Consider the following 15,613-nt stretch of genomic DNA (forward strand, 5'->3'; position numbering starts at 1 on the left):
GCATCAGACCAGAAGTAGCCGATGGTTTTCAGAATATTTTCATTCTTCTCAAGAGGAGACAATGATAATGACAAGGCATCGGCTATCCCTGTGGTTTCCCAAGTGGAATAATGGGTTTTGGATACTCTATTGTACCATGCCACCCAACCCTCAGGAGGATTAGGCCAGGCTCGCAGGCAGTCGGCCCAGGAAGTCAGATCTAAGTTCTGATTCACGAAGGGGATTCTGTTAGCTTCGCACGAAATTAACAGGGCGGGACTCTCGGAAGAACGAGGACCGAGACACATTGAGTTGGCGAGAGAAGGATGTGGCAGAAGAATGTCGGAGGCCTAAATTAATAGCGGAACAAAACATTAATCCAGGTGTTTGCCATTAATCCTATGTCGATTCGAATGGCGGGAGAAGATTGAGGATTACCTTCAGACCAGAAGCCATGGTGTTGATGTTGGATGATTCCGCCATTGGGTGCGTTGGGGGCGGTGCGGTCGAGATCTGTGACGCAGGTGGTCTTGGGTTGGAACTGCTCAGGCGGCGATTTGGGGATCTGAGTTTGCTTTATCAGATGGAGGTCGCAGGTTACCGTTTGGAGGGGCGGCTAGGACGACCTTACTTGTATTTTTATGATAGAGACCGGTGCGATGCCATCGGCTCTTTCGGGGAAGTTATTTGACTTGGACTATCGGCAAAAAAGTTGACTGGAAATACTTCTTCATTAAAGCTAATCAGTTGGCACAGTTAAATAAGGAAGAGCCTGATGGAGAATTAATGCCATTGCAGTTTCCAAGAAAGTGGTGCTAAAACTATCAAATTTTGCAGAGAAATTGAGAAGATAGGGCATCATAATTTTGCTCTGCCGCTACATGACCCTTCGAAGGAAAAATAGAATGGTTTTGAAATTATCATTGTCAAAACCAGGGGGGCATGTGTTATCACCAGATTTTGGCCAAATCAGGAGGTGGGCCGTAAGGGAGATGGGCTTGGAAGATTACATGTAGAAGATCTCTGAAGCGGCCTTGCACGGAGAGTTTGGGCTAGATTGCCTTTGTATTTGTAATATAGTAGATCGCATCTTGGATAGAAGTTGACCCGTGCACGGTTAGGTGCACGCCTAAATTAGAAAGTCCCCTGGACTATAAATATGTATCTAGGGTTTATGGAATAAACAACAACCAACGTTCAACCAACAAATCAATCTCGGCGCATCGCCAACTCCTTCGTCTCGAGGGTTTCCTACCGATAAGCGTCATGCTGCCTAGATCGCATCTTGCGATCTAGGCAGCACAGGCTTATGCTCGTTGTTCATGCGTTGCTCGTACTGAAGCCTTTTTGATGGCGAGCAACGTAGTTATCTTAGATATGTTAGGGTTAGCATTGTTCTTCGTATCACATGCTGTCGTAGTGCAACCCTTGCATATCTAGCCGCCCTTACACCTATCATAGGTGTAGGGGCGGCACCCCGCTTGATCATCATTTAGTAGATCCGGTCCGTTACGGTTGCTCCTTGATTCTTCAAGGATTAGTTTAATATCTGCAATAGTTAGGCCTTACAAAGGTTTGGAGGATCCAGTGGCACGTAGGGTGTCGTTTGCTAGTCCTAGACAGGATGTTCCGGGGATCAACCTCGTGTTGGTTTTTAGGCCTTGTCTAGGATCGGCTTACGATCACCGTGCGTGGCCGCGAGGCCCAATCGTGAGTAGGATGATCCGATTATGCGGTGAAAACCCTAAATCGTCGTAGATCGTTTTAGCTTTATCTTGATCAAGCAGGACCACCATATATTCGTGCACCTCGTACGAATCATGGGTGGATCGGCTCCTTGAGCCGATTCACGGGATAACCCGAGAGCCGATCGAGGCTCGTATTTAATGTTTACGTGTATGCCATGCGGGAAACTAAGCGAGGCATCTCCATCACCTTCCCGACCAGGTATAAGTCAGGTGGCACGCCCTTGCATCAGCATCGGACGTGTGTACCAGAGGCTTTGCGGGCCGTCGCTCGGAGGGACCAGGGCCAGCCGAAGCCCTAAGTTGTTCCCGGCTCTACTGTGTTGCCCGTCGCTGCCCGCCGGTGGGTTTTGACCGCAACAGTTTTTCAAACCAATAGGCATGGTGACATAGCAGTAAGTGCCGAACGAAGTGATGAACGAGGTTGCCTTTTGGTCGGACTTCTTCATCAGGATCTGATGATACCCGGAATATGCGTCAAGAAAACATAGAAGTTCCACCCCTGTCGTCGAATCAATGACTTGGTCAATGCGTGGCAAGGGGAACGGATCCTTCGGACAATGCTTATTCAAGCCGGAGTAATCGATGCACATTCTTAGTATTTCAGAATTCTTTTTGGGTACAAGGACGGGGTTTACGACCCAATCAGTATGGATAACTTCTACTACAAAACCTGCCTCTAATAATTTTGCTAGTTCCATTCCTATGGCGCGGCGCTTCTTATCTCCAAAGCGTCGCATAGCTTGCTTCACCGGTTTAGCACCCGGATTTATGTTGAGGTAGTGCTCGGCGAGTTCCCTAGGTACTCCGGACATGTCAGAAGGTTGCCATGCGAAGATGTCCATGTTATTGTGGAGGAACTCGACGAGTGCGTCTTCCTATTTGGGGTCCATGTTGGCTCCGACCGAGACCTGTTTAGTGGAATCTCCTTCCTTGAAGTCGATTTTCTTGGTCTGTATCGCGGCCTTGAACGATTTTTTCTGTTCGCAGATCTGCTTCTTGGTGGTGTGCATCTCTTGCGGATCCACCGCGGCTCTGTAGCCTTGCAGCTCCTCTCCAGATATCACTGACTCTGGGAAGGCGGCTTCGCCTAACTCGCACTCGTGAGCCTTTTTGTAGTCTCCGGATACGGTAATCATACCCTTGGGACCCAGAATATTGAGCTTGTTGTAGATGTAGCACGCTCTCGCGTGAAACTTGTGGTAGGTGGGCCTGCCGAAGATGACGTGGTAGGACCTCTTGAAGGGCACGACCTCAAACGTGATCATCTCTTCACGAAAATTATTGGTATCGCCGAAGGCCACGGGAAGTCTGATGCTGCCAAGGGAGTTTGCCTTTTTACCCGGAACTACACCATGAAATTCAGCGGTGCTGTGTTTGAGCTGTTCCTTGGTAAGGTTCATCCGCTCCAGAGTCTCGAGGTACATGATGTTCAAGCTAGCTCCGCCGTCCATGAGGCACTTGGAGAAGTCATAGCCGTCGATGCGGGGACTTACAACCAAGGCATAGCACTCTTTCAGAATGAAAGTAGGGTGATCCTGCCTATCAAACGTACACGGAGTTTCCAACCACCTGACGTACTGCGGCACAGCTGGAACTGTGGCGTTCAGGATCCGGAGAGCTGACTTGCTAGCACGGACTGTTGGGGTTCCGAGGAAGGTGTGGTACGCGCCTACGCTCTTTTTGTCGAAGGGGTTGGGTTTAGCTGCGGATCCTCCCTTGGGATCCGGCGAAGCATCATCCTCGTCCATTGCCTCGGAACTGTCTTCCTCCTTGTCCTTGTTTTTTCCCTTGCCTCCTTTGCCACGTGGGCGGTGCTTCTGGGCTCGCTTATACCCTGCTTCCGGGTCAGATTTGAGATCATTGACCCACTTGCATTTGCGGTTGGTGTGAGTGGACTTCCCTGTAGCCGGATCCAGATGGGCCAGGCAGGGCATGTCCCTGTACTCCTCATAAGTTTGGGGAGCGCGGGTTCCGGCAGCGGTGACCTCATCACCACGCTGCTGGCCCCTGCCGGCTCCTCCTCCACGGCCGCGACCTCTTCCGCCCCCTTGACCTCCGCGCTGGAAAGCCATGGCGATTAGGTCGGATCCGCCACTTCTTTGGTCATCGGGGGGATTTTTCCGCTTGGTGCCGCTGCTGTTACTGTTATCACGTGTAACATCCCCAAAAATTTCAAAACAAAACAAATGAATTTCCCTTTTTCCAAATTTTGGAACCAACAAAAACTTTTATTAAATTAAGTTTGATACATAGCAACCTTGCTTAATTGTTGTGTTATTGCCATGATTGCTTGTTATTAGTATTTGAAATGATCTTAAACCCTAAACCTCACCCCTCTTTTCATCACCCTAGTTAAAACAAAATAAAAGGAAATTAAATAAGAAAAAGGCATATGTGCCTATGGCTATTTTTATAAATCTTTACCCTAGACCCTTCTACTTTGTTTGGAGGTTTGTAAAACCTTCATAAACCTTACCTAGCACTTATCAAACCCAATCCAAAGTGAATCCAAAGAAAATAAAAAGAAACTAAAAATGCCATAGAGGCATATGGGAGTAAAATGCAAATTTTGAAATTGAGGATCTTGACCCTAGGACTTGTTGTGAATGGTGGGATCACTCCCATATACCATTTCAACACTCAACAACATCAATTGGGTCAAGGCAAGTCAAATTACAAATCAAAATGCAACATATGCATAGAGGCATATGTGACACATAGCCCTAATACCCAATTCTTGTTCTATGTCTTTAAACCTTGACCAAATGGTGGGAAACCATTTCTAAACCTAATCTAACCCTAAATTGACCCTAACCCATGCCTAAGTAAAGCAAGGGAAACAATTTACAAGTATAATGAAATTTGACACATCACCTCTTATGTATTAAGGCCAATTTTGCAAATCTTTGAACTAGACCTTTTGGAATGGTTTCAATGATTGAGAAAGGTTTCTAAACTAACAAGAACCACTTTAGAGTCAAGAAAAATCAAATCAAAAAGAGAGAAATCAAATAGGGACAAAAATCCCCAAAATTCACTCACATACACTTAGCCAAATTTGCAAATCTTCAATTAAGGCCACCATTGCTTGATCTATTGCTTGTAGAATACTTATATATGATAAACAAACACAAATGCATCAAAGAAAGAAGAATCAAATCAAAGAAAAGCTCAAAACCATCATACATATGATAATGGTCAAAATTGAGATTTATAAAATCTTCACCACTTTACCCCCCTGGTTTTGACTTTTCTTCAACCAACCTTGACCAACCATTGCCATGTCATCCAAGACCATGTGAAAGTGAACAACTTTCATGTTGACCATTGGTGCTAATGTGTTGCGGTCAGAAACCCACCGGCGAGCAGCGACGGGCAACACAGTAGAGCCGGGAGGCTCCCAGGACTGCGGCTGGCCCTGGTCCCTCCGAGCGACGGCCCGCAAAGACTCGGCACGCACGTCCGATGCTGGTGCAGGGGCGTGCCACCTGACCTATACCTGGTCAGGAAGGTGATGGATGTGCCTCGCTTAGTTTCCTGCATGGCATACACGTAAACATTAAATACGAGCCTCGATCGGCTCTCAGGTTGTCCTGTGAATCGGCTCAAAGAGCCGATCCACCCATGATCCGTACGAGGTGTACGAATATATGGTGGTCCTGCTTGATCAAGATAAAGCTAAAGCGACCTACTACGATTTAGGGTTTTCACCACATAATCGGAACATCCTACTCGTGATTGAGCCTGGCGGCCACGCACGGTGATCGTAAACCGACCCTAGACAAGGCCTAAAAACCAACACGAGGTTGATCCCCGGAACATCCTGTCTAGGGCTAGCAAACTACACCCTACGCGCCACTGGATCCTTCAACCCGTTTGTAAGGCCTAACTATGCATATATTAAACTAATCCTTGGAGAACAAGGAGCAATCATAACGGATCGGATCTACTAAATAACGATCAAGCGGGGTGCCGCCCTTACACCTAAGATAGGTGTAAGGGCGGCTAGACGTCTCAGGGTTGCACGACGACAGCATATGATACGATGAACAATGCTAACCCTAACACGCCTAAGATAACTACGTTGCTCGCCATCAAAAAGGCTTCAGTACGAGCAACGCATGGACAGCGAATAAACGTGTACTGCCTAGATCGCAAGATGCGATCTAGGCAGCATGATGCTTACCCGGAAGAAACCCTCGAGACAAGGGAGTTGGCCGCTTAGATTGGTTTGTGGTGAACGTGATTGTTGTTTATTTCATAAACCCTAGATACATATTTATAGTCCGTAGACTTTCTAACGTGGGAATAATCCCAACAGTGCACGGGTCAAACTCTAACTAACCGACACGTATCCTATCATATTTACAGATACACGGGCGAACTAGCCCAAACTTTGCATATAAGGCCGATTCATGTATTCCTTCCATGTATATTCTTCAAGCCCATCTTGATCGCGGCCCACCTCTGACTCGGTCAAATTCTGGTGATAACACATGCCCCCCGGTTTTGGAATTGATAATTCCAAAATCACTCGCTCTTTCTTCGTCGGGTCATGTCGTGGCAGAACCGTCGCAGTATCCTTCATCATGATGCCTTGCCTTCTCAACTTCTCCGCGTGACTTGGCAGTTGTTTTTTTTCTCTTTGGGCACCACCTCCTCGGAAACTGCTGTGGCATTGAACCTCCACTATATCCCCTTTTATTTAACCGCTCCAAACAGTTTGCTTCTTCATCCCCTTCGTATTAGCACTCCAAAAGCCCTCCTGCGCCACCATGTCTTCTTCCTCCTCTGCCTCATCGGGTCCTTCCACCCAATCCTCCTCCTCCCGCGAGCCGACGCCGGAGTGGAACCCGGAGGAGGCCCATGCGGCCAACATCCGCCGCGCCATCGAAGCCGGGGAGGAATCCAGTCACGATTTCTCCGTCTGGTCTGAGGACGACAAGTCCTCGACCGATGGGGAAAGTGACCTCCGCTTCCTCGCCGACGGGGAAACGGAGGAGGAGAGCGATGACGATCGCTTCTCCTGGGATGACTTCACCTCCCCCGAGGAGGAGGAGGAGGAGAAGGAGGAGGAGGACGACACCTCCTCCGACGAACCGCCGGCCAAGCGCTTCTGCCCCTGGCCGGGGAACCTCAGCGACTTCGACAGCGACGATGACGAGGAGGACGAGGACAACGAGGGCCCGGCCGGCGGCCGCTGCAGCAGCGACGACGAGCCCGCCGGGAGTAGCGCCGACAGCGGCGACGACGGCGACGACGAGGGCAGCGACGGCCCGTAGATAGGACCCTTAGCATAGGATCAGCAGTAGTAGATGGGGCAATGTACCCACTAGTATTTCCTTTTGAGAGCAATCAGCTCTTTATGTAAGAAATCCTATTTATCAATGAAGAATTTCCCCCAATTTGATTTTGCCGATTTCCTTTAAGCTAATTTAGCCGATTTCCCCTCATATTGACTTTGCCGATTGATCACTTAGCCAATGCTCAATGAGCCGATAGCAACGCATCGGTTCTTCACAATCTATTCTTCAACTCTTCAACTGATGACTTTGAGATCTGGTGGATAATGTGGAAGACCCTTGCCTTCAAGAGAGCCCTTAAATTCCTCCCACCAGCTCCAGTGATCCTCTTCTGCGTGAACTCCCATTTTTGAAGAAGGTTGCGACGAAGGACCAGCCGATGACACCCCAATCGGCTTCTAAAACAGAGCATCTACCAGGCTAGCTGCCCCCCGAGCCTCAGTCAAGACGAGAATAGCGGTGAGGATGCACAGATCAGACAAAGGGTTTTGAACTCAGGTAATTCTGAGACAGCCACCATGCCGAGCCAGCCAAACTTGCCCCCATCGATCGCCTCTTCTTCCGTTGAAAGCCGATATTGTAGACGCAACACCAACGGCTTAATGAGCAAAAGGCTGCCTTGTATGCCAAAACTGACGCTTCCGACAGTACTGCTGAACTGGCGTAAAGGGTTGGAAGTCCTCGAAGAGAAAGTTCGGGCACCAAAATCGGCTCACTACAGCTGAGGAAGCTCTCATTGTTCACTCCCTCAAGGAAGCAGAAGGCGTCGAAGCTGAACTGAAGACCGACTTGGTCGAAATCCGCGTCTTGAACACGCAGCTGGTAGATCTTGTGTAATTTGTACTAGAGTCGATGGCTGTACATCGGCTTTGTTTCTTAGCTCTAAAGTCGATGTCTGTGCATCGGCTGTACATCATGAAATTTTTTCTTTTTTTTACTGGCCGATTTTTTATCGGCCCCCAATATTACTGCACATGTATCGCACATGTTCTTCTGACTAGGTGCCCCCCGAGCCGAATCTGCCAGGTAACTGCGGATATCGGCTCTGTAGTTAGACAAGGCACTGTATTTGAACGTCGGCTCCGTTAGGACTAATGTTGACTCTCATCAGCCGACGTAAAACCGCTGCTCATTAGATCGACGTTGAACACAGGCAGAACGTGTGGTGAAGATAATTTTGGCCGATCGCTAGAATCGGCCTCCATATTGATTGAATCGCTCAATGAAGATTTTGCAATGTTCCTCCATAGATCTTTGGGGCCGATCCCAAGGATCGGCCTCGCCACGTTTGTCCACAGGTTTGTTCATGCTATACGGTCAGGCCGGTGGATAAGACCAGCCTAACCCCGTCCTTCGTCACGTCGATGCGCTCGCAGTCGTCCAAATTGATGCCTGAGAGTGGCTCTTGGCATGTTGTCTCCCAAACGTTCATGCCAGCCGTTGAAATCTCGGCTGAATCATCTGCATGGACGACCTCTACTTCATCGCCATCCCACTGTATTAAGCATTGGTGCATCGTGGATGGGATGCAACGATTGGCGTGGATCCAATCTCTTCCTAGCGGGACAGCATAGGTGCTCTTGCTATCAACAATAAAGAACGTCGTAGGGATGGTTTTCCTTCCTACGGTCGGATCCACGTTCGAACACCTTGTGCGTCAGACGCTTGGCCGTTGAAATCGCTCAATGTCACGTTGGTCTTGATCAGATCCGAGCTAGAGCGTCCCAACCGACGTAGCATGGAGTATGGCATAATGTTGACTGCCGCTCCGGTGTCCACCAGCATCTTGTTGACAGGATGCCCATTGATGCAGCCTCGCAAGTACAGGGCCTTCAGATGTCTGTAGCTTCTTTCTCATGGTTTCTCAAAGATAACCGGCCGTGGGCCGCAGTCAAGTTGTGCCACAGGTGCTTCGTCTAATCCTGGAGCGCTAAACTCCGTTGGAAGGATGAACACCATGTTTGTGCCAGCCGATGTCTCATCACCGGTTTTCTTTTGTCTGGGCGCCACTCTTTCCTTTGTGGCTGACCTTCTTCGTCCAGGGTTCGCTGAATTTTCGCGGCCAGATCAGGCTGCGCCTTCCTTAACGTGTGCAGGTATAACCTTTCGGCTTCCTCCAAACCACGTAGTCGCTGAACCCTACGCTTTTGGGAACGGCTGAGTCCATCAGGGCACCACCTTGGCCGGTGGTACTTATCTTCTTCTTCATCATCGTCTTCTAGTTCCTCGAGATCTTCTACCCGAGAGGACTCAGCGTTCTTGTTCCGAGGCGGGAGAGGCCCTAGACGTTTGAACACGGACACGTTAGCCGCATCCCTCTTCTTCGTCTACATTCGGGCGCTTGCCGATTGTAGGCAATCGGCTCATTCCTGAATCCCAGCAGTGTCTGAAGAAGGGACAGTCCCAGTGCCTATCCACGTCGTCTTGCTCTCTCGACTTTTCCTTGGCGTGGCGCTCATATCTCTCCTCGTCGCGATCCTGCCGACGATGTCTCCTGGCGTCCCTAGCCAGACGATCTCTTTCATCATCGTCGATGTATCGTCGGCGTTGGTCATATTGACTCACATACTTGTTGAGGAGGTGATCAGAGAGAGGTCGCTGATATCTTACATTCCTCACTTCTCCCTCTGTGATGTAGCGCTCGCCATCGTGTCGGAGCCGATCGCGTGGAACGGCTTCCTCTGTGTCCTTGCTATGAGAGCAGCTGCCCTCGTCTCCGTCCTTACCAGAGTGGTGCCCAGGTCCTACCATGTTGATGTTGAACGAGAATCCTGGCTGGCACCCTCCGGGGTAAGTGCACTCCACCATGTTAACGGCGGGGAAGGGGTGTGTGTCGACTTTCATGGCGTACCGGCTGAAAATTAGACGCCCTTGTTCTATCGCCATTTGGATCCGCCGACGCCACACCCCGCGGTCGTTGGTGGGATGGGTGAACGTGTTATGCCATTTGCAGTATGGCTTCCCGTTCAGCTCCTGCGCCGTGGGGATCTTGTGGCCTTCGGGTACCTTTAGCTGCTTCTCCTTAAGTAAGAGATCGAAAATCTGCTCAGCTTTGGTAACGTCGAAGTCAAACCCTCTGGGAGGACCTTGTGGCTTAACCCACTTGCAGGACACGGGGCCCTCCCCCCGAGTCCATTCAGCTACTGCTACCTCTTGATCTCCCGCAGAGCCTTCGTCTTCATCTGCCTCAACCAGGACCACCGCACGCTTGAATTTATCCTGGTATACATCTGGGTGGCGCTGTTCATATACTGACAGCTTCTGCACCATGTGCGCCAGTGAAGGGTAGTCTGCTTGGGAGGCCATGTCCTTGATCGGTGATGCGAGACCCACCACCGCCAACTCGAATGCTTCTTTTTCAGTCACACGAGCCGAATAGCATCGGTTCCTAACGGTCCTGAAGCGCTGGACGTATTCTGACACTGTTTCTCCGCGCTTCTGATGTACTTGTGCTAAATCGGCAATGCCTGCCTCGGAAGCCTCTGAGTGATACTGCATGTGGAACTGCTCTTCCAACTGCTTCCAAGTCCGGATTGAGTCTGGTGGCAGCGATGTGTACCACCCGAAAGCCGATCCTGTGAGGGACTGTGCGAAGAACCTCACACGCAGCTCATCCGATGCTGAGATCGTGCCCAGCTGTGCCAAATATCGGCTCACATGCTCGATGGAGCTGGAACCATCTGATCCATTAAACTTGGAGAAATCAGGGAGCCGATATTTGGGTGGTAGCGGGATCACCTCGTACTCGTTGGGGTACGGCTTGGAATAGCCGATTGTCCTCCTTTTCGGCACCATGCCGAACTGGTCTCTCAGGATGGTACTGATCTGATCCGCGGTGCTGGCTGCAGGAGTCGAACTCTGAAGATTCGCCGGAGTGACATACTTAGCCAGCCATGCTTGCTTTTCCAGCTCTGAGCCAACTGCAGGAGCTGCGCTCTGGAGGTTTATCGGAGTGGCATACTTAGCTAGCCACGTCTGCTTCTCAAGATCTGCTCCCGAAGTTCCTCCTGTTGTTCCAGAAGTCCCTGCTGTTGCAGTCTGGTTCGTGAGTGCCCAGTTACTGCAGTCTGGCACGTATGTGCACGTGTATCCGTGAGGGATCTCCTTAGGCGCCTCATGCAAGAACTGGTAGTCACTAGGGTCACCACCGATCTTGTAGACGATGTATGCCGGTGAATTCGGCACTTCTGGTGCTGCCAACGCGAATGGCAGCGGTGGACGGGACTGGAGTGGCATTTCTCCTTGGTAAGTCCCGAGAGCTGGTCCTGACGGAGAGTACTGATGCCTCATGATTTCCTGGACCACCCGAAGAGCGACACGCTCCAAAGTGTTCACCAGGCTCTCAGAATGGCGGTGCAGCGAGTGAGCTACCAGGAAGTTAATCTCCTGACGCAGGGACCTGGTGCGTTCTTCTGACGGGGCGGACAGGTCCACTCCATCGAGCGCGCCTTCGGGTGAGAACCCTTTCCACCTGATGCCATGTGAGCGGGTTCTGTGAAAGGAGCCGATGAGGTCGGCTTCGAGGATTGCTTTGACCTCGTCATACTTCTTCTTGAGCTCCTCGGTCAGATCCTCGTACGTGACTGGGGTGCCTTCCGCCATCTCAGATGTAGATGGCGATGCGGTTGATGTCGAAGATTGTCCCACCGGGCGTGCCAGAATGTGTTGCGGTCAGAAACCCACCGGCGAGCAGCGACGGGCAACACAAGAGAGCCGGGAGGCTCCCGGGACTCGCGGCTGGCCCCGGTCCCTCCGAGCGACGGCCCGCAAAGACTCGGCACGCACGTCCGATGCTGGTGCAAGGGCGTGCCACCTGACCTATACCTGGTCAGGAAGGTGATGGATGTGCCTCGCTTAGTTTCCTGCATGGCATACACGTAAACATTAAATACGAGCCTCGATCGGCTCTCAGGTTGTCCTGTGAATCGGCTCAAAGAGCCGATCCACCCATGATCCGTACGAGGTGTACGAATATATGGTGGTCCTGCTTGATCAAGATAAAGCTAAAGCGACCTACTACGATTTAGGGTTTTCACCACATAATCGAAACATCCTACTCGTGATTGAGCCCGGCGGCCACGCACGGTGATCGTAAACCGACCCTAGACAAGGCCTAAAAACCAACACGAGGTTGATCCCCGGAACATCCTGTCTAGGGCTAGCAAACTACACCCTACGCGCCACCGGATCCTTCAACCCGTTTGTAAGGCCTAACTATGCAGATATTAAACTAATCCTTGGAGAACAAGGAGCAATCATAACGGATCGGATCTACTAAATAACGATCAAGCGGGGTGCCGCCCTTACACCTAAGATAGGTGTAAGGGCGGCTAGACGTCTCAGGGTTGCACGACGATAGCATATGATACGATGAACAATGCTAACCCTAACACGCCTAAGATAACTACGTTGCTCGCCATCAAAAAGGCTTCAGTACGAGCAACGCATGGACAGCGAATAAACGTGTACTGCCTAGATCGCAAGATGCGATCTAGGCAGCATGATGCTTACCCGGAAGAAACCCTCGAGACAAGGGAGTTGGCGATGCGCCTATATTGGTTTGTGATGAACGTGATTGTTGTTTATTTCATAAACCCTAGATACATATTTATAGTCCGTAGACTTTCTAACGTGGGAATAATCCCAACCATGCACGGGTCAAACTCTAACTAACCGACACGTATCCTATCATATTTACAGATACACGGGCGAACTAGCCCAAACTTTGCATATAAGGCCGATTCATGTATTCCTTCCATGTATATTCTTCAAGCCCATCTTGATCGCGGCCCACCTCTGACTCGGTCAAATTCTGGTGATAACATAATGTTGACCAGGTTGACCAGAATAGTTTTGACAAGATGTGACTTTGAAACTATGAGAAGATAACCCTCATTTTGAAATCTCACAAATCTTCACCAAATTGACCACCACCACCACCATTCTTTTTCTTTAATTATATGTTTGAGATCCACCAAAAAGAATTTCAAAATTTGAAAAGAAGTTTCATGCGGCCATTGTGTCGAGCACCTTGCAGGCACAAATCTGGAAAGTTGACACATGCTATAAACCACTGGTTTTTGGGCTAAACCACTTTTGGTTTGTGATCATTGTGACCTCCTGCATCCCCTGCATCAGTGCATGTACTTGCTCTCGTCGATTAAAGTGTGGAGAGGGCAGCACTTTGGCCATGCCGTACCCATGCCGGCCACCCTCACTCCATTCCTCTCTGGTCCTCTCCAAACCACCTCACCATGTCTACTGCCATGCCTACACTCCCCTGAGCATGCTCGTACCAACCCTAAGCAAAACGACACACGCACTTGGCCAAACGTTGCACGCCGAGTACCATGCCACGACATGTCCACGCACGCGGTGAGCGCGCCCAGACGACGCCCTGGACGCGCCAGTACGCCTCTCGCCTGGAGCCTCTCGTCCTCCTCTCCCTCTCCCACTTGGCACACATGATCACCACGCCTACGGCTACCTCCTAGACATCCTCCCTAGCTCGCGCACGCCCCATCACCGTCGCCATGATCGACGCTCCGCCGTCCAGTACCGTCCTCGTCGCAGAAGCAACCCGAGCGCTCCCATCGTCCCCTGGACACTCCAGCTATACCCAGAGCCTCTCCTAGACGTCGCCTACACGATGCGCACCTCGCCTTGCCCTTTCGCAGCCCGTAGCGCCATTGTCGTCGTCGACCCCTTCGCCGCATCCACGGCCCTCTCACCAGCCTATAAATAGAGGAGATCCGAGCCACAATTCTTCAGAACATCTGCTCCCATCTCATCCTTGCCCCTTCTCCACCCACCAATTTGAACCCACCTCGCCGGAGCAGCTTCAATCGCAAGCTCGTCTCCGCCGGACTCCGCAGATCACCTACATCGACTGGAGCCGCCCCAAGCCTCGCCACTGTACCAGGAGCCACTACACCGTCGACAATGTCGCCTCGCACCTCTCCCTCGATTGCCGGCGGCCTGGAACGCTCCCCGACCCCCTATCTCCGCCGCCAGTACACCCTCCTCTCGCCGGAGAAGAAGAACGCCCTCAGTCGTCCGATCGCTTCCTAATCCAACGGCCGACGCTGCGTACCGTTTCGGTAAGGAAACCGGTCACTGATGCGTGGGACCGTATGTCAGCAGGCCCGCGTCGTTACTGTTCCAGTTTCGCTGTTCAAACCATTTCGGCCCATCTGTTTTCCCGCGCAGCCCAACAATTTAAACTTTGTAGTAATCCATTTCAGCACTTATTCAATTCTGGTCTGTGCTATAAATTGAATAGTTTTAAATCTACAAATCCAAATCTTGTGATTCAAAATGTTCTGGAAAGCTTATGATTTTATCTAGCCAACCCCACTGGTCTCAACCTCATATCTTGTCTAGATTTTGAATAGAAAAAATAACAAAACAGAGACTTTTCAGTATTCAAATAAATCTTAAAAATCAACCAATTTGAATTTTGAAGTGAATCCAATTGCAATAATTCACATTTAACCAACTCTAATTTAGTATGTAAAAATATAGCATAGGTTCTGTTCATGATCATGGACTAGAAGCAAAATATTGGCTATGTAGTCAATACTAGCCCATTTAAACTATTTCAAATTTTAGGAATTTAAATCTATGAGGTGTAGCACCTCATTTAAATCATTTTCACAAGTGATATGAAGTAATGTGATGACCTATACTGCATAGGTTCATACTTGCTCACTTGTGAAATTTAAGTCAAAATAGTATCCAAATTTGCACTGGTTATTTTAAATCACATGAGATGATAAATCTCATTTAAATTATTTTTCTCAAATGATAAGTGTGAAGTGTTGACCTTGGTCAACATGTGATCATACATGGTTATTTGAGAAGATTCAATGAGAGGAAATTATTTCTCACAAATTAAAAAGGAATCCTAACTCCAATTTCAATGAGAGGAAATTATTTTCCTAAGACCAAATAAGGAAACCCTAGCATAATTTTTGAATAAATGTTAAGTAGTGATGTTAGATCATTTGTGTGAGCCACTAAGGCTAATTAAGAGTACTTAAGTATTGTTTGGTGATTGTATCCTCGTATTCGTTTATAGACGCTAGTACTGGAGACTATCAAGAGGAGGAGGTATTCTACCAAGAAGAAGAGCAAGAACACTTTGATCACCTCACCAATCAATGCAAGCAAGACTAATGCAAGCTATTTTGTTGCAAGCTATTACCAATGCAAGATATATTAATGCAAAGCTCTACAAGAGCAAGGCACCTTTACATTTTACCTTTTTACTTTATGATCCTATCCCAAGTTTTACTTTACAAGCTTTACTTAATTTTACTTATCAAAGTTACTTTTTGATTTATGATTCACTTGGTTTAGTTATGGAGTAGTACAAGAGCATCACACTTAGCCTAGCAAGCTCCAAGATAGTTAGCACCCCTCATGACTAGTTGCTAGTGCTAAACATTAAAAGTGACTACTCTAGTTGGGAACTTGTGAAGTGAAATGACTTTTGAAAACCTTGGAATGATGAGTCTTTCTATGGAAAGCTTTTGAAGGTGAATTTGACTTGTGAATGACTTGGTGAAACTTACCAAAATC

General features: G+C 49.2%; 1 protein-coding gene across 1 annotated transcript in view; it reads left to right on the plus strand.

The window, feature by feature from the left end:
* The window catches only part of LOC124676493 (polyubiquitin-like), a 65,114-nt gene that overhangs the window by 41,542 nt on the left and 7,959 nt on the right, over positions 1–15,613 (plus strand). The window contains exon 2 of the mRNA XM_047212540.1: positions 7,679–7,700. Coding sequence (XP_047068496.1) covers positions 7,679–7,700 — 22 coding nt within the window. The remainder of the gene's footprint in view (positions 1–7,678; positions 7,701–15,613) is intronic.

The sequence above is a fragment of the Lolium rigidum genome, chromosome 7, assembly GCF_022539505.1.
Source record: "Lolium rigidum isolate FL_2022 chromosome 7, APGP_CSIRO_Lrig_0.1, whole genome shotgun sequence".
Classification (NCBI taxonomy): domain Eukaryota; kingdom Viridiplantae; phylum Streptophyta; class Magnoliopsida; order Poales; family Poaceae; genus Lolium; species Lolium rigidum.